This window comes from Elaeis guineensis, chromosome 8, assembly GCF_000442705.2.
Source record: "Elaeis guineensis isolate ETL-2024a chromosome 8, EG11, whole genome shotgun sequence".
NCBI classification, from domain to species: domain Eukaryota; kingdom Viridiplantae; phylum Streptophyta; class Magnoliopsida; order Arecales; family Arecaceae; genus Elaeis; species Elaeis guineensis.
In genome coordinates, this window is record NC_026000.2 from 135,466,041 (window position 1) to 135,485,757 (window position 19,717).

At 36.6% G+C, this 19,717-nt stretch overlaps 2 protein-coding genes across 2 annotated transcripts in view; both read right to left on the minus strand.

Moving 5' to 3' along the window:
- Positions 1-2,020: 2,020 nt before the first annotated feature.
- The window catches only part of LOC105037517 (wall-associated receptor kinase 2-like), a 62,350-nt gene continuing 44,653 nt past the window's right edge, over positions 2,021-19,717 (minus strand). The window contains exons 4-5 of the mRNA XM_073242690.1: positions 3,913-4,068; positions 2,021-3,777 (exon numbers count right to left, since the gene is read on the minus strand). Coding sequence (XP_073098791.1) covers positions 2,603-3,777; positions 3,913-4,068 — 1,331 coding nt within the window. The 3' untranslated portion in view covers positions 2,021-2,602. The remainder of the gene's footprint in view (positions 3,778-3,912; positions 4,069-19,717) is intronic.
- On the minus strand, positions 9,902-13,649 carry LOC105049479 (wall-associated receptor kinase 2-like). The gene is given in 5 exon segments (XM_073242691.1): positions 9,902-10,874; positions 10,877-11,260; positions 11,263-11,358; positions 11,481-11,639; positions 12,719-13,649. Coding segments are annotated over 5 exon segments (2,193 nt in total). The 5' UTR covers positions 13,581-13,649; the 3' UTR covers positions 9,902-10,182.

Here is a 19,717-nt window from a genome sequence, read left to right on the forward strand (position 1 = left end):
GCTTAGGATGTTTCCCATTGGAATCGTCTCGTTACTTGAATAACCTAGGACCATGATCATCCCTTATCTGATAACGTCCAGCCAGTCGAAGCCCATGGTGGCGAAGCTTTTGCTACTTTCACTTTTAGATCTAAACTCCCCTCCATTCGTAAGATTGAAGCCCACTTTGATTGGTTAGGATTTGTGACATTTTGGCCCCCCCGACCCCTTCGGAGAGGTTTTAGGAGAAACCCTCGTGATCCCCTTTCTAAGACATAATGAACGCCGGTATTATCTCTTCCAATAGGACCATACAAATCTTACAAAATAATAAATCTTTCATTCAGAGTATCTAAATTAAATGATTAAAAGATATAACTTTAACCATACTTTCATTCGTATGTTCTTCTATTTAATCAACATAAGAAAATTTGATCTCTAACAATCTTACTCTGTTATCACTTGGTAAGAAAAGATTACGATCATAAAACAATATTGCAGCAAACTTCTTTTTTCTTTTTGTTAATTGAATAGGATATCACTATAATTCACCAAGCAATGATAATTTTCATAATCTTCTTAAATGATTAATAAGCAAAATAATCAAACAACCCACAAATAAGACATACTACAATTTTAATTTGAAAAATCATCTGATATGAAGAAAATAACCATAGAATCTGGTCCAACTAAAATCTTCTACTATTTAGAATAATGGTATTCAATAGATCTTCTCTAGATTAACTAGAAACTACATAAATATATCATCGAGATAAATTTTATCTTTCACAATAAAAATAATTATCATCAGGTAGATTTCTATAATAAACAAAGGAGGACCGATCTCATCAAACTTGAATGCTTAAAATAATCAAAGAGAAATCTTTTCAAAGATCAAAACTATTTAACTTGTAGCTCTCGATGTCGAACATAGCATATTAAAATTTTATCAAAATCGTGATATAATTGGTCATCCGATTATCTAACAAAATAGCATCAAAAATCTTTTTTTTTTTCTTCCCTTTATTCCTTTCTACTGCCTCTATCGTTGCAAGGACTCTCTTGCCACACAAATTAGGGCCAAATACTTCATCACCTAAACAATCATATTATTTTTTTAAAATTTTAAAAGATATAGATACTACATAAGGAGGGACCACACCAACAAAAAGTCTCATGCACCATGAAATGATCACCGACAAATAGCTGTTGACATTGTAGATAGTAGATATACTAAGTCGTTCAACGAACTCTTAAAGGACAATTGCACCCTAAAGCTTACCAATTTTGGTTTCTCTCTGCTTGTTGCTTTTAATAAACAATAGATTCCAACCACTGTAAAAGGGACAACAGGGTACTTGGATCCGAAATCCTTCAAAACGGGGTTCTTCAGACCAAAAGTAGTGTTTATAGTTATGTAAACGCACTGAATAGATTTTGGGTTCTTTATCCAAATAATATCTTTCATTTAGCCGTTTGGGTGATATTTTGAGATGTTACAAAGAAAGACAGTATGATGGGAATGTTTAATTAAAGAAACTGGAGGGAGGTCCCCGTGGAAGAATTGCAGGCTGTAGCTAAAATTGCCAGGTGTTGCTTGAACAAGAAAGGAGAAGAAAGACTAACAATGAAAAAGACTGCAAAAGAACTTGTCTCATTTAAAGAAAGAATTTTAAGCACCAAAACCAACGATTCATGTTCTAAATCGTAAGGCAGCAACCCTCCATCAGGTGTGGAGAGCAGTGCACCCGGTCCTACAAGCCCTAGCTCTACCATTTTACCATGATACTTTACAAGAGAGAGAGAGAGAGAGAGAGAGAGAGAGAGAAGAAAAGAGTTTTGATAAGAACGATCCGTAACTCCCATAATGTACTTATCAAGTATTGGTCACCCAAAATCTCAGGGTGATCATATGCTTCGGTGGTATGATTATATAATTATAATGGGAAGAAAACTGTATTGACCCTACTGTTTGATAAAATTCCTGAGTGGAACTGGGACAGAGATATGTGCACCATGCGTTGAGGGGAGAGGCAAAAACCAACTGAAGTAAGTGTACCGAGGAGTGATCCTGTAGTTTTGCTTCAAGCCTGCATGTTCTTCTCCTTCTTGTAATGATCACTTCATTAATCTTAATAAATTCTAGGGGAAGCTCATCGCTTCCTCCATTTGCCTTCCAGAAAAAAAAAAACTCTCCCGAGCACCATGGTGAGGCTCTGCCTTGGGTGCCGTCCATCACCCTACCTCGTGTCAAATTCTAGTCTACATATATATTAATTAACTATGGTTTTAGGATAACCAAATCACTCCAGCAACAGATAAACCTACACAACTTCCTTACAATACCTTCCATCACAGTATATATACATATGCTCCTGGTACTTTTATAGACCCCCATTATGGGGTAACAAAGATGATCCTAGCACTCACAGTAGATGTGTTGTTACTTGAGGTGACTTTTTAACAGAGGGAGGAAAAGTTGCATCTTATTGGACTAGTGTCTCCTGATTTTGGTTTAGGGGCCTTTCAATCCATGATTTTGTAATATGTTCTTTATCTTTCCTACGAAACAGATTACTTGCAATTTATCAAACCGGTGGCTGCACTCAACTAAGAAATAAAATCATCGCATAATATCGAATGGCTGCATAGCATGCACCGAAGAATCATCCTCACCAGGCATACCATTCGCAGCTGAGCATTCAGCTCCCTTCAACAGATGCTCTCCCTCCTCATTCTCTTTGATCCATGGGTGCTGATGAAATCTTCGCAACCCCTCTAGCTCCATTGCAACTTCTTTCATCGTCGGCCGCTCTTCTCTCATCACGCTTAGGCAACGTTGGGCAAGCTCCGCTATTGCAAGGAGCAGCTCCGGCGATCCTTCATCGACCACACGGTCCTCCAATATTGGGAAAAGGTGGCCATCCTTCAGGCATGATTGGAAATGCATGGCTAAATTCCTGCATTCCACTGACCTTGTCGAAGCCACGGGCTTCTCTCCTGTTAGGAGCTCCACAAGAATCACTCCAAAGCTATAGACATCACTCTTGTCGGTGAACTGGGCAGTGAAGAAGTACTCTGGATCCAAGTAACCGAAAGTTCCTCGTACCAATGATGTTATATCTTTTCGATCGAATGGAACCAGTCTTGAAACACCAAAATCAGAAACTTTAGCAGTATAATTGTCATCCAAGAGAATGTTGCTGGACTTGACATCTCTATGAATGATTGGTATGGAGGCTGCCGAGTGTAGGTAAGCCAATGCTCCTGCAATTTCTGCAGCAATCCTCAAACGGGACTCCAAGGATAAGGAGGACTTGCAACCTTCGCCATGGATATGATGGGAAAGAGTTCCATTGGACACGAATTCATAAACTAGCAAAGGAACTCTAGTCTCTAGACAACATCCTAGAAGCTTCATCACATTCCTATGGTTGATATGGGAAAGAACAACTACCTCATTTATAAATTGCTCGATCTCATCGTCATTCATGATCTTTGATTTCTTGATAGCAACAACTGTTTGATCTGGTAGAATTCCTTTATATACTGTCCCAGCGCCTCCTTGGCCAAGGATGTTGCTTTCTTTATAGTTATCAGTAGCTATTTCGAGCTCCTCCATTGTGAACATCTTTGTCGCTCGAGCGCTGCCCTCAAGCGATGAGATTTGCTTTTGGAACAGAAGACCTCCATTTTTTCGAAAAAACTTCTCCTTAAGCTCGATGAGTCTTTTCTTCTTGTTGATCCAGTATAACCAAGGACAAAGAATGATTAGGAACACGAGACCGGATGCTCCACCTGCAAGAATATACAGTAAAGAAGAAAGCTTATAAATTAGTGAAATCAATTTCTCACCATCTGTGATGCATCGCATATCCAATGATGAAGCTATTCTTCATATGTTTGCTTTGGTGCGGATTCAGAGTGCATTACCTAGAGCCAAATAAATGATCTTCCATATGGATTTGCATCCGCTTCCATCTTTTCTGCCATCACCATATTTGTCCCAGGGACAGGAACAGGTATAGTATCCAGGCGTGTTCTTGCATCCACTCACGCATGGAGAATCAATATCACACTCATTAATGTCTAGTGAGCAGCCATCAAAAAGTATGTAAGCATTTACTAAAATACTATAGTAACTCAAAAGGGTCAGAGACCTCATATGATAAATTGCGGTCCGTCGACAACTTTATTTTTAAACCCATTATTATGACCTTTTGTGGGACCTTTATTCCCCATCGTTATAACTGAAGCGTACGTTTAAATGTAAGTCAAAATGTATTATGTGAGACTAAACCACATCCTCGTAGTTGACTCAATACAACTACGTTGTTTGCAAACCTAAATGAGATAATATTCATGAAAAAAGCTACCCGGGCTACCCCAGTTACCAAATCCAAAGTGATATGGTAATATGAAAGTCTCAGACCAAGAAGTAATGCAACTGAGATATAGTTTCTTGATGGTTCTCCTATTCTGTCAAAAGAGAAAAAAAAATGGTTTCTTGATGGTATGTAGGTAGAAAACAAAAATGTAATTAAACAAATAAAAAACGTCACCATGACCGGTCCCAAGCTCAACAAGAAAGGTGGAGAGCTGATGTTAGGTTGATAGCCGGTTATAAAAATATGTCGTAACTATGAAATGGATTATTAATTATTTTATCCACGTGAATATTACAGCATTTCCTGTTCTATTCGATATGCCATAACCTGATCTGTTTGTGGTGATAAATGGGCAATTAACTTTTTTTTTGTTTTTTTGATGAGATATTTTTTTAATATATATTGGACTCTGAAAAATTATATTTATCCATTAGATATATAGAAAGTTAATCTATCTTAATTAGAGTTTAAATAGGATTCATGTGACCATGTGCGAATAGGAATAAACTAGATTCTGACTATAACAGAAACCGCATTCTTGCTTATATAGAATTAGAAAATATTCAGCTCCTTGCTGATCCACTAACTCTTCCTTAAATGTTGGACTCTATGATAAAAATAAAAAAAGAAAAAAAAGATTGATTTTAAACCGGATTCCATCTCATTATAAATCATATGGAGGAAAATCTGGTTCCATTAATCCGTTCTCTCTTTTCTAAACTATCATAATTTTTTTTTTCTGTTACAAAAATAATGGACTTCAAAAAAAATAACAAATAAATCAAAATCATTCATATTTTAAAAGATTTACATATATCTCAAATACTTATCTTTGATCGTGCCATAGGCATTGCAATGTTTACACTACTATGGTAGCATTTTTAACTGTCAATCTGTCATATCATTATGGTTAATATTTTTTTATTTTATCCTATCAAAATTTGCATACACTCAAGTCATAAATTTCTTTTTCAAAGCAATCCATATATGGATGTACTGCAAACCTGAGTTCGATCACCATCTAATTCACTAGATAATTTGGATTTTTCTTTTTTCATGGACACTGATAATTTTAAAATATGTTAAGACTGGTTGCTGACCTAGATTAAGGTTGTATCTTTTGTGTGAAAAAATAATTTTTTTTTTTTATGACATCAACTATTAGATCACACAATAGCCACTTCGAGATCCATGCAGGTGGATGAAAGAAAAGTTTTGATTGATTTGAGATATATACATACAAGATATCATCCAATAGTTAACATCATAAAGAAAGGTCAATTATTCTTTCGTACGAAAGATGTAGCCGAAACCCTCATAGACCCTCTTTTGAGGCAATTTTCATGGGTTGATGAGTCAAGCCCATTGAGACCAAGGTTCGGTTGCCTCTTTCACACTAAAGAATGATTCACCTTCTTTGATCATGCAATGGCTATTTCAAAATCTATGCAAAGGATAAAAGCAAAGTCTGGGATACTTTGAGATCTGTGCAAGATGCAATCTAGAGGTTGACTAATTTGTGAAAAAGATCAATCACTCTTTCGATCAGATACAATCTGACCCCTAATCAAAACATTGGATGAAGAGTTCCTCGCAAGGAGCAAAAAAACCGTGCATACAATTGCCTGGATTGCTTAAAATCTGCCCTCGTTAGAAGAGATTATTAGTTGGACCAGGTCCACCAGTGCAAGCCAACACGAACAGACATGGAGAAAAAGTTAAAAAAAAATGTAAAAGGGAACGATACGGGCATATGCGTGCATGTGCTTAATTTGTGATTGGACTGGTCCACCCATGGGCTTTGGACCCGGTCCAACCAATAACCATGCCCTCCCTAGAAAGCTCAAGAAGACTGGAGACGGGGAAATTAAGACTTTTATGTACAATTTATGTTTGTGAAATTATAGAAACAACTGTGTTTTCATTTCACAAACTCAATGAGATGATCGATTAGTCACTGGCCGGTTCTTTCAAGAAAAGAAAAATGGATCATGAAGAGACAAAAAAAAATATATATATATATTCAAGCAACTATCAGGACGGCAAATTCAAGTGTAATTATGGTTAAAAGCAATGCAGTGTCAAGGGAAGCATTAATTACCTCGGCATCCACCTTCTATGTAAGGATTGCCTTCAAATCCATCCAAGCAATTGCATAGGTATCCCGGCCCATTTGTAGAGTTCAAACAGCGGCTGTTGTTGGCCTTGCACGCGAACACCGTCTCGTTCGTTCTCGCCTCCTCGCAGGTCTGGTTCCCTATCGCCCAGTCCAGCGTCACTGGGACATATATCATGTTGCTAAGGTCCGAGAAGCTGGAGACACTGAAGTTGAGCCATCCCTCGTCGGCCAAGAAGCCATAGCTGCAAGGATTGAATTCCCAGCAATTGGTGTGATTGCGGACGCTACCGATGAAGACGTTGAAGGCCATGAGGCCCTTGGGAATCGGCGTTTGGCAGCAGCCGATGCCGGCACACGTGCCACTGGGGATGTTGCTGGTGCTGTTGCACAAAGAGAAGCACCCGGTCTGCAACCCGGACTCCTCATCCCGGAGAAGTCCTAGAGTATCGCACCCAACCGCTATGAACTCGTTCCGATCGGAGAACTTGTACGGGAGGCGTCGTATTTTGATGAATGGGTTGTTGCGGCCGGTGTTCTTGCCATCCTTATTGTAACAGTCGTAGGCCATGTATTGGTTGACCACCAGCTGGCCCTCGGAGAGATTGATATTTACAACTCTGATGTTGCCGTTGCTGAGGAAGGGCACGGACTCGTTGCATGTGATGTCGAAGCCTTCCCTGAAGCAGCCCTGACCGATGCCGAAGGGGTAGGGAATGGTGAGGTTCCCGCACTTGGCTGGGCACCCGGGCAAGGCATCTGGTGTGGCTGTCACCGCTTCGGCCAGGAGGCTTGCCAGCTGAAGAAGAAGAAGAAGAAGCGCTTCTGCCCGAACCATACTTCCCCTTTTCCACGCTTTGCAAGGGACTTCGCTGGTGTTAAGCTCCAGTCGCCCTAAATTATTAATCAAAAAATCCTTCTTTACTCGTTGGCCCATGGGTGGGACAAGACCTTACTATATATATATATAAACTAAACCAAAGCAATTGGCGATGAAGTCTTCTAGTGACCGGGCTCCAATTGACAATTAAAAGTCACTGCCAGCCGTCTCGACGAAAAAGAAGGCAACCAACTCCATCCCCAACCGGCGACCCGGTCAGATATACGGCAAATACCTTTCAAAGTCTGTCTATATACCGACGGAGTAACAAGTTAGGGAGCGAATGGAAAGTTTCTCCTGCCGCCCTCCGGATCGAGGTTGTATGTTTCTTGCGAAAGCAGGATTCAGGTTGTTGCAGGACGGCTCGACATGTACTTGGAGGAGATTTTTTAATCCAGTCCGAATTCTCTTGGCAAATGCATATGGGATCGGTCATCAGAGGCGATGCTAACTACTCAGCATCTTTTGGTTTGTGTTGGCATGCTTGTCCTTACTCTGGTGTGTGTCTCAGTGAAGATCCTGTTATCTGGTGTACTAAAAAAATTCGACCGTCCTCCGAACTCTGTCGTCCATTTGCCTGCATGGATCTTAAAGCCATCAGTGGATAATCCGACAGTGGATTCATGCAAAGAAAGGTGAATCCTTCTTTCGTGGGAAATATACCCTAGCCTCCAGGGATCCTGATTGGCTGGACCCACGAGACTTGGTTCGGTAGAAAAATCGGTTGGATGGCCACTGTCAAGCCAGCCAGCACTAGGTGTGTATGAGGCTTTTAATTTTTTTTTTTTAAGAAATGTGAACAAGGTTCCGGACAATCCTTGAGATGATTATCTCGGTTAAGCTTCCGGACTAGTTAGTTCAACATGGTTAAGTGTGCCCTAGAGCCGCACCATGTGACTCTTTCAAATGGTAGATTTAAATATAAATTATTATTTAAAATTTGTTTTAAATTTTTTAAACCTCTCCATCTCCTGGTAGTTTGATTGTGCCTTTCTACAAGCCTCTAATTTATGCAAGCATTTTGTAACACTAGGGCTTGAACCCGCTAAACTAGAGCCCAGGCCTACTTCCATGCAATGCCTCCTTAAGCATTGTGCGGCCATACTTCTAAAATTTTTTTATCTATATTCTCCTAAATATTTAATTTATATAAATATCTTTTAAAATTGATATTTATATGTATACCCTAAAAAATACTTATTTTGTATGTATATCTTTTTTTTTATTTTTTTATATATACTCACATCATTTAATATCGTTAAAAAATTAATGGTTTAAAATTAAATGACTAAAATATCCTCGTGGGTAGATATGAAAAAAAAAATATAAAAGCATATATACGAATAATAATTTCATGAGAGTATTCATGTAAATTTGAATGCTTAGAAGGATATACACATAAAAAATTTTAATTTAATTTTTATTTATTTCATCTAGATTGATTCAGGTCCTGTTACTCGATAATATAGTAACATATTACATAATATAACAATACGATGATGATACTATATAATATTTTAAATATTAAAATATTATATTATATTTTACTTTTATGCAAGATGAGATGATTATGTTTATCTTATAACAACATGATATACTTCATACACTTCACAATGATATTTTTGATAAAAATTTTAAAATAAAATATAATAAGATTATAAATTCTTATTGTTACCTAATGTCCAAATTCATAAATATATCCATTCTATATAAATATACAAACTATTAATCAAGTTTAATATTTTTCTTAAAAGTATATTATTATACATTAGAGGAAATATGAATGGTTATGATCTATTTTTTTCTAGATAAAATAATTTAAATCTATCATTTAATAAAAAAATTATTTTATCTATATAAATTAATAAATTAAGTAAATTTACTATTTTACTTGTATATGTTAATTTTTTTCTATTAGAATAAGGAAGAATTAACAAACCAAGAGATGTGTATTTATGTTAAGGATTTTTTGTATGATATCCATCTAAATATTCAAATTTATATAAATATCCTGATAAAATTACTATTTGCATATACATATATATATATATATATATATTGCACATCTATCCATGATGATATTTTAGTCATTTTAATTTTAAACTGTTAATTTTTAACTGTATTAAATGATATGGATATATATGCAAAAGAAAATATTTTATAAAGATATATGTACAATATCAATTTTGAAAAGGTATTTATATAAATTTGAATATTTAGAAAGATATATATTTAAAAAAAAAAATCATGTTTCTAAACTATAGTTCATGAATAACCAAATCATTCCAGCGCCAGAAAAACATACAAAACTTTCCTACAATACCTTCCATCATGGTATATATATATTGCTGATACTTCTTATAGAACCCCATTATGGGGTAACAGAGATCATCCCAGCACTCATAGATATGCAGTTACTTGAGATGGTTTGTTGCTAACACGGAGGAAATGTTGCACCGTAGACCAGCAGCACAGAGAGATATTGAGACTCCCATTATTTTGGTCTAGAGGCCTTTCGATCCATGATTTTGTAATCTACTGTTTATCCTTTTTTTTTTTTTTTTTTGGTAAAACATATGAACTTACATTAAAACAAAGAGCTGAGAAGTATACACGTTACAAGATAGACCTAGAAAACCCGCTGACCTAAAACAGAACGAAGGACCCAGAGAAAGTGCAGATGATACAAATTGATGAAACAAAGGAACCTAACAAAGCACTTAGAAACGGAACAAAGGAATCTATTGTTTATCTGTGGTACCAAACGGACAACTTGCAATTCATCAAACCCCTGGGTGCACTGAACCTACAAAAAAAAATCATCTCATGATGTTGAATGGCTGCATAACATGCACCAAAGAATCACCATCACCAAGCATAACACCCGTGTCCGAGCATTCAGCTCCCTTCAACAGATGCTCTTCCTCCTCTTCATTCTCTTTGATCCATGGGTGCTGATAAAATCTTCGCAACCCCTCGAGCTCCATTGCAACTTCTTTCATGGTGGGCCTCTCTTCTCCCATCACGCTGAGGCAATGCTTGGCAAGCTCTGCAACTGTAGCAAGTAGCTCCGGAGATCCTTCATTGACCACACGGTCCTCCAAGATCGAAAAGAGACGGCCATCCTTCAAGCATGATTTGAAATGCATGACTAGATTCCTGCCTTCCACTGACCTAGTCGAAGCCACGGGCTTCTCACCTGTTAGAAGCTCCACAAGAATCACTCCAAAGCTATAGACATCACTCTTGTCAGTGAACTGGGCAGTCTGAAAATACTCTGGATCCAAGTAACCGAAGGTCCCTCGTACCAACGATGTAAAACCTTTTCGGTCAAATGGAACCAACCTCGAAACACCAAAATCAGAAACTTTAGCAGTATAATTGTCATCCAAGAGAATGTTGCTGGACTTGACATCTCTATGAATGATTGGTATGGAGGCTGCCGAGTGTAGGTAAGCCAATGCTCCTGCAATTTCTGCAGCAATCCTCAAACGGGACTTCAAGGATAAGAGGCCTTGCAACCTTCATCATGGATATGATGGGAAAGAGTTCCATTGGGAACGTATTCGTACACTAGCAAGGGTACTCTAGTCTCGAGACAGCATCCTAAAAGCTTCACCACATTTCTATGGCTGATATGGGAAAGAACAACCACCTCATTTATAAACTGTTCAATCTCTTCATCATTCACGATCTTTGATTTCTTGACAGCAATAACTATTTGATCTGATAGAATTCCTTTATAAACTGTCCCAGTGCCTCCTTGGCCAAGGATGTGGCTTTCCTTATAACTATCGGTGGCCATTTCGAGCTCCTCTATTGTGAACATCCTTGTCACTCGAGCGCCACCCTCGAGCGATGAGGTTTGCTGCTGTAACAAAAGACCTCCATTTTTTGAAAAAACTTTTCTTTGAGTTCGATGAGCCTTTTCTTTTTTATGATCCAATATAACCAAGAACAAAGAACAATTAGAATCATCAGACCTAATCCTCCACCTGCAAGAATATCCAGTTTAGAAGGAAGCTTATATATTTATGAAATCAAGCTCTCTCCGTATATGATGCATCGCATATCAATCTTCATGTGTTTGGTTTGGTGCAGATTTAGAGTGCATTACCTAGAGCCAAATCAACGAACTTCCATATGGACTTGCATCCGCTTCCATTTATTCTGCCGTCACCATACATGTCCCAGGGACATGAGCAAGTGTAGCTTCCTGGCGTGTTCTCGCATGCTCTCGTGCAGGGAGAAGTAATATTGTCACATTCATTAATGTCTAGGAGAACATCAAAAAGTTTGTATAAGTATATACTAAAATGCTACAGTAATTAACTCAAAATTAGAACTCAAAAAGGTCAGAGAGCCGATATGATAAATTGCAGTCTCTCAACCCGGAGGGACGGACTGCTTCCGGCCCGTCATGACAGAATGAGACTACTGCCATATGAAATTCCTTCTTTTACTTTTGTCCATGAAATATCACGTTGTTGCACATAAAAAAAAATGTTGAAATAAATAAACAATTGCCAGAAGACATGTTAAGTCTTGGTCATCCAACGATAGAAACACTTCCGCAAACCGATGGTCAGAAATTGTCATGGAAATTTCGAATGAAAAACATTTCCGTAAATGCAAGTAATTAGTATGCATTAGCTCATCATACTTTTTTTCAAATCATCATACTTTTTTTCTTTTTTCACGGACTCTGTAAGTTTGGCATTAGCTCACAAGCAGTTGTGGGCTCACTTTTGAGGCAGTTTGCCTAGGTTGGTGAGTCAAGTCCATCAAAACTATTGGGGGGGAAGAATTCTGCGCAGGGGACAGATGGGACCCTACGTACATGGACTGGATTGAAGGAAATCTATCCTCCCACCTAGACATTATTTATTAGACCAGGACCACCAACCCAGATATAGACCAATTCAACAGCAAACCAGTGCATACAAACGTGGAAAGAAAAAAATGAAAGAGAAAGAAAAATGGATCAGCGATACAGGCATGAGTGTGTACGTTACGTTGTACTTGGACTAGTCTACCGCTGAACTAGTTGACGTAATCCAACCAATAATTTCTCCCTCCCCAGCAATTTGGCAATTAAGTTGCCGGGTGGTCCCAGCTCCAGAAGACTAGATACGGATAAAGACTTTTATTTATGATTTATGTTTGTGAAATTATTCAAACAACTATGTTTTCCTTTCCTAAACCCAATGGAATGAGCAACGATATATATTCACCAGCCGGTTCTTCCAAAAAAAAAAAAGAAAATGAAAAAAAAAAATCAAGCAACTACGCAAATTCAAGTGTACATATAATAATTATGGGTTAAAAACAATGCGGTCTCAAGAGAAGTATTACCTCGGCATCCATCTTCTATATATGGATTGCCTTCAAACCCTTCCAAGCAATTGCACCGGTATCCCGGCCCATTCGTAGAGTTCAAGCAACGGCTGTACTTGGCCTTGCACGCAAACGCCGTGCTGTTCGTGCTCGCCTCCTCGCAGGTCTGGTTGCTTATGGCCCAGTCCAGCGTCACGGGGACGTTTGTCACGTTGTGAAGGTTCGAGAAGCTAGATAAATTGAAGTTGAGCCAGCCCTCGTCGGCCAAGAAGGCATAGCTGCAAGGATTGAAATCCCGGCAATTGGTGTGGTTGTAGCCGCTATAGATGATGACGTCGAAGGCCCTAAGGTTCATAGGAATAGGCGTTTGGCAGCAGCCGATGCCGGCACATGTACCATTGGGGATGTAGCTGGTGCTGTTGCACACAGACAAGCACCCGGTCTCGAACCTCGACTCGTCATCCTTGAGATATGCTCTAGTATCGCACCCAACTGCCATGAACTTGTTCCGAGAATCGGAGAACTTGTACGCCGGCAGGCCCGTTATGTCGATGGATGGGTTGTTGTAGGAGTTGTTCTTGCCGTCCCAACTGTAGCAGTCGTAGGCCTTGTATTGGTTGACGACCAACAGGCCCTCGGAGAGCTGGATCTCTACAACGTCGATGTTGCCGTCGCTGAGGAAGGGTACAGGAGGGATGAAGGACTCGTTGCATGTGATGTCGAAGCCTTCCAGGAAGCATCCTTCACGGATGCCGAAAGGATACGGAATGGTGACGTTCCCGCACTTGGCTAGGCAGCCGGGCAAGGCAACTGGTGTGTCTGTTGCCGCTGCAGCCAGGAGGCTTGCCAGCTGAAGAAGAAGCGCTGCTGCCCAAACCATGCTTCACTCTTCGCAAGGGACTTCACTTGTGTACCAACGTTCAGCTCCGGCCACTAAATTATTGATCAAAATCCTTCCCTGCTTTGTTGGTGGGAAGGTAGAGGCTGGGCCTTGGCATATATGAATGAAACCAAAACGAGTGGGGCAATGAAGTCTTCCAACCTTGCCGATCAAAGCCTTCCATTCTTGCAATCAAACAAGTTGCCAGCTGTCTCGACAAAGAAAGGAAGGACTCCTCGGCCGGCCGACGCGCACCGGACACTTTTCAAAGTCCGCCCTTTATTTTCTACCAAAAAATAAAAGCCTGCCCTTTATTCCAATTTTTCACTTTCAGATATTTAATTATGGGTCCCTCCATGGACTATGGTATAACAAGACCTCTTCATTCATTGACCCACACTTCAACCATCAGTCCCTCCATCGGAAAAAAACTTCATTGCAACTGTGATACCATATCAAATTTATCACAATCCAATAAGAACATTTGTATTTCATCGATTGCTATATATTTTTCGATTCTCATAATGATATCCCACATTGTCCCATCAATTTCCAACTTTTGATTGGATTGTTACAAGTTTGACATGATATCATGCGATCCTTAAGCCACCATTTAATTTTGAAAAATACCAACGATATCCCCAATTCCTCTTTCACAACAGAAATCGCGTGCCCCAGATCCTCCCTTAGAGCAAAAACCACACACCATGATAATTTTTTCCAATTCCAGATGTGGAACAGCAGGCACAACTTCTTCCCCTTTATGTTTTCTCTTTAGCACCTTAAGAACTCATTTGGTTCACATGAAGTGGAGGGAAGAAGTGACAATTTTTGAAACATAAAGGAGAGTCCTCTTATTTGATTGAAGTTTTCAAAAAATACCTGACCCATGGATATCCGACACGATCCGACCTAACCCAATCGAAGATACCCGACCCATGGATACCCGCACTACAACAAAAAAGATATTTACGATGTAAAAAAAGTATTGCAAATAATAAATTTCTATCACAAATACTTATTTGAGACGTAAATTTCATCGCTAATATTTAGTCGCTAAAAATAAGATCGTAGATAATATTTTACGATAAAAAAAATTTTCATTGCTAATAATACATTTTTTATGACGTAAAATTTTCATCGAAAAAATTTATTTTATTTTTTAAATTATTTACGATGAAAAATTTTCATCACAAATAGATGATTTTATGACAAAAATTATTTTCATCATAAAATAAAATTATTTACGATGAAAATTTTTATCATAAATAATTTAATAAATAAATTTAATATTTTTTAAAAATAAATTAAATTAATTTTTTGCTACAAAAAATTTACATCATAAATATTTTCATCGTAAATAACTTTAAAAAATATTTTTAGTTTTAAAAAGATAAATTATTTATGACGAAAATCGTATGTCGCAAATGATGTTATTTATGACGGATATTCATCAGCTAATTAAAATATAATATTTTTTTAAAAAATAATTTATAAATTTATATTTTTAATTTATATTTTTAATATTTTATATTTATAACCTATAAAATTGAAATAAAAATTCACATAAAAAATCCATAAATAAATTTGATCATTTCATTATATTAAAATATAATTATAAAAAAATAAATTTAATAATTACAAGAGATACAAAATAAAAAAATACAGAAACAAGCCACTGGCCATCAAACATCAGCATCTGAAGAAGAAGAACGGGTGGAGCACGATGGACCGACCTGCTGCTACCTCATTAGCTCCATTATCTGCTCTATCTACGCTATCCGCTCTATCATCTGCATCTGGAATGACTGGTAGGAGTCGACACATGTAGCTAACTCATCAGCTCGTTGTCAATCCTCAACAGTCCGCTATCGATCCTCAATAGTCTGTCTCTATATTTTCGCCAGCCGAACATCACAGGTAGCATGGATGTCTACCCTGGACTAGCGTGAGGATGGGAGAGCTCTGATCCCATACCCTAGTCTCCTAATATAATAGGATCTCGTACCAAGTACCTGATCACAGATCTCCTCATCTATTGGTGCCGTCAAGCTCGCAGGAGTAGGCTGGAATCTCATCTCTATCATACGATCCTGAAAATTAAAGTTATATAGCTATTTTAAGTTTGTACTAAAAATAAAATATCAATAAAAAAATAATTAAAAAAACTTATATAAAGCTCCTGGCTCTCCGTCGTTCACTCTCCTGACCGTCGCTGATGGATCCGCTGGTAAATCTCGATCCTACCAGAAAGCTTGTCACTCTCTATATCTCTTTACAATTTGAGAATAATTAATAAAATTTTTTAATAGTTAAAGAGTTAAAATATATAAATAAAAATTATTTAACATCTGCTCCATATAGCAAGCAAACGGCCTCGAACCCCCATAGTGAGAGACGGTCTGTCTCATCTGATTGACGATATTTAGGTACATTGATCCTATACAGTTAATAGTCAAATTAGTAAGTAACTAACTGAATTTAAAATAAATGATTCAATTATTAAACTCTAAAAAAAATTAGATACTTAACCTGACATATATACGTCGGATCCTCATACCTACGGCATATGACAGTCCAGTCCTCAATACTGATGCTGTCATATGGCCGCTGTCGCACTACCTCCACCTCCTGATCCTACACTACAGTATACTAGTGGTGATGAATATGATGGTGGTAATCTTTGAAACACAAGTATAGATGATCATTCATAGCTCACTGCACGTAATCGTGCTCAAAATCAACAATATCAAATATAGCCGCCAATAACAAATATTATAAGAATGCAGTGCTAATTAAATATTTTATTAAATCTTATTTTACTTGTAAGTGGCTATAGAAGACTTTCTTGTGAGCCGGTGTAACGTGATGCCAATCGAAGAGCATCATAGGGGCATAGCTGCAGTATATGATGTCCAGCTTAGTCCGTCATAGCTCGCACCATCTCCCAATGGCGTGGTGAAGTCGGACAAATCTCGATACAGAGATGCTGTCCCTCGTGCTCGCATCTTCAACACTCTAGGATGAGATTCTTCGATGGACCTTACCCTCGCCTCACCACCTGCATCGAATGACTTGAAACAATAATAAATAAATCATTAGTATGATAGTCATCTATAAACCTAACAGATATAATTAAAATCAAATTTTATTATATAAAAAATATTAAAATATCACTCGGACCCACCTCTGCAGCACTCTTTGATGGCTCCGATGGTGCGGCAGTGGAAATGGAGGAAGGCTCATCCTCAGGGGGAGGCTGGAAACTCAGATGTGGTCGTCTTCCTCCTAGCGCATACCTGCAATGCTTAAACATGCATATAACTAACTGGATATATAAATGAATATAATAATAAATAATAATAATAATTAAAAATATATAAATACTAATGAATAGAATTATATTGCATACCATTATTGTAAGAGAAGATTCAACAAAGAATATAGATCTACTCATCAATATTCATATCCTCCTTGATTTATAGATCCTCCTCTGAATCATAATAATCAACTAATGTATCATCTTCTATCTCATCATTATTTATGAACCGATCATCATCCTTCGAATCATCAAGATTAAATATAAAATCAGCTTCAATTTTATTGGACGGTAGATCAGCCATATTCAAAAGAGTTGTCATAATTTTTCATCAATAAGAAGCTCGATCAATATTTGTTCTTTCTCTTGAAAGCTTTTTCTTCATGTAAATCTGAATTTTCATCCATCTCTAGTCGAATTGGTATGTCATATATGCTTTTAGGTATTACTCTTTGTACAATATGTCAATCACCTCAATACTTCGGATCTTTCAAATATATTACTTGTTTCGCTTAATTGCTAATATATATGGCTCATTTAGTACCATATTTATACAAAATTTACACTGATAAAGTATGGATCGATATCAATACCGATCTTCTTATTGCTAATATCCCATCATTCACACTGAAACAAGAATATCGAATTATTAGACCCATACTTCAATTCTATGATATCTATCAATACACCAAGATATTCAATCTCCTCTTCTCCTTCATATCCTATCATAGCAATCCCACTATTCTGGATCCGTCTTTGCATCTCAAGCTCTCTTATATGAAATCTCATTCCTCCAATAATACAGGATGCATAGTAGTTAACTCTTCGATTAGGACCATATGCTAAATCATACAACTCATCGGTCGCACACTTTTCTTTATTGAAATACTTAGATTTTATTTACAATATAACATAAAAAATTATGTTGGTTCAAATAATTAATTTTATAATTATTAAAATATAATGTAATACTAGTGAAACTTACATGGTCTCCAAATAATTTTGCAAATATCCTCCTATGTCGATCATCAACATCTGTATTATTTTTTCTGGATAATATCCTCTTATACTCACTGCAACAAGTTATGATTTTTAACTTTACATCAATACGAAAAAATTAGTTAGAATACTAAAAAGTATGCTAATAGTACTATAAGAATCTGATATTTTGCGATGAAATTTTTTCATCGCTAAAACTATTAGCGATGAAAATTTTTTTACTAAAAATTTATAGAGAAAGTCTCGTAGCAAAAGGTCTTAGCGACAAAAAAATTTTATTTGTCACCAAAAATAGTCAACCATATGACGGAAAAGTTCATAGCATTAGCGAAGAAATATTTTCATCGTAAAAGCTTAAACTTTCATCACTAAAATTGTAACAAAAAATATTTTAGTCACTAAAAATGAATATTATTCATTAAAAATTTTTATTATTTTTTTAATTTTAGTAACAAAAATAAAATTTTATCATAAAATTTAGTGATGAAAAAATTTTCATCGCTAATTTAGAGATGAAAAAAAAAAATTATAGCTAAATTAGCGATGAAAAAATAATTTCATTGCTAAATTTTTGATGAAAAAAAAATTCATCGATAAACTAGTGATGAAAAAAAAATTATCACTAATTTAACGATGAAATATAAAATTTCATCACTAAATTTGCAATGAAAAAATTTCATCACAATTTTAGCGATGAAAAAAATTTCATCGCAAATTTAGTGATGAAATATGAAATTTCATCACTAAAAGAAAAAGAAAAAAATTTGTGATGAAAAAATTTATTTTTAGTGATGAAAATTTATTTCATCATAATTTTAGTGATGAAATATTATATTTCATTATAATTTCTAATGAAAATTTTTATTTTGGAGTGACAAAATTTTTTGATTATTTTTTACAATGAAATTAATATTTTATCGCTAAATTAAGTCAGAGATGAAATAAAATACTTTTTACTATTTTTATCATGAAACACCTATTTAAATACAAATTTTTATCAAATTAAGCATATTTTACATAGTAATATATGAATACAACAAAAATATTCAAATTTCAAGTAATAACAAGTTTCATAGCTATCATTATCAGATACAAAAGTATGAGTTTATACACCATTTAAAATTAAAAAAAAATTACAAACTATACACCATCACAGTCGTTGGCCTCATTCCCATCTCCAAGCATCGATCTTTGGCCCAATGTGTCTCATGATGGCTATGTAAAGGCAGCATCATGTGGCTGTAGAGATGCTAACTCGAAGGCTTTTTTATGGAGCCATCCACCATCGCAGCCACTATCCTCTCGAGCATCTGATTGTGATTCATCCAATAAATAATTTGATCTTGTATCACGCTCATCGATATCCTGACTGTCTCTGACATCGAGGCATCATCTAACCAGTCGGATGACGAACTGCAAGATTTTTTTGAGCGCATGCTATACCCAAACCCTAGCTGTCGCCTGAAAATTGCATCCAGGATCGCATCATCTGTCATCGAACAAACGGGCTATGATCCAGCATCACTGTCAAATCCAACCTCCCTCGTTATCTGCTCTCTCAATTATAATATTTTTTTCTTCATAATAGATCAAATAAAACTATAAATTTATTTTAAAAGCTTTAAAAGCATTCAAAATGTACTACCATACTTACATGACACTGCCTCGCCTCTTAGTCACAAACTTGCCACTATTATTCTGATAAAATTTACCATAGGCGTCGATCTCGAATAGCCCCAATTCAAACAAAAGAAAATAAGAAAAAAGGTATCAAAGTAATCTATATATTCAATAAGAACTTACAACGTGCAATTGCAAA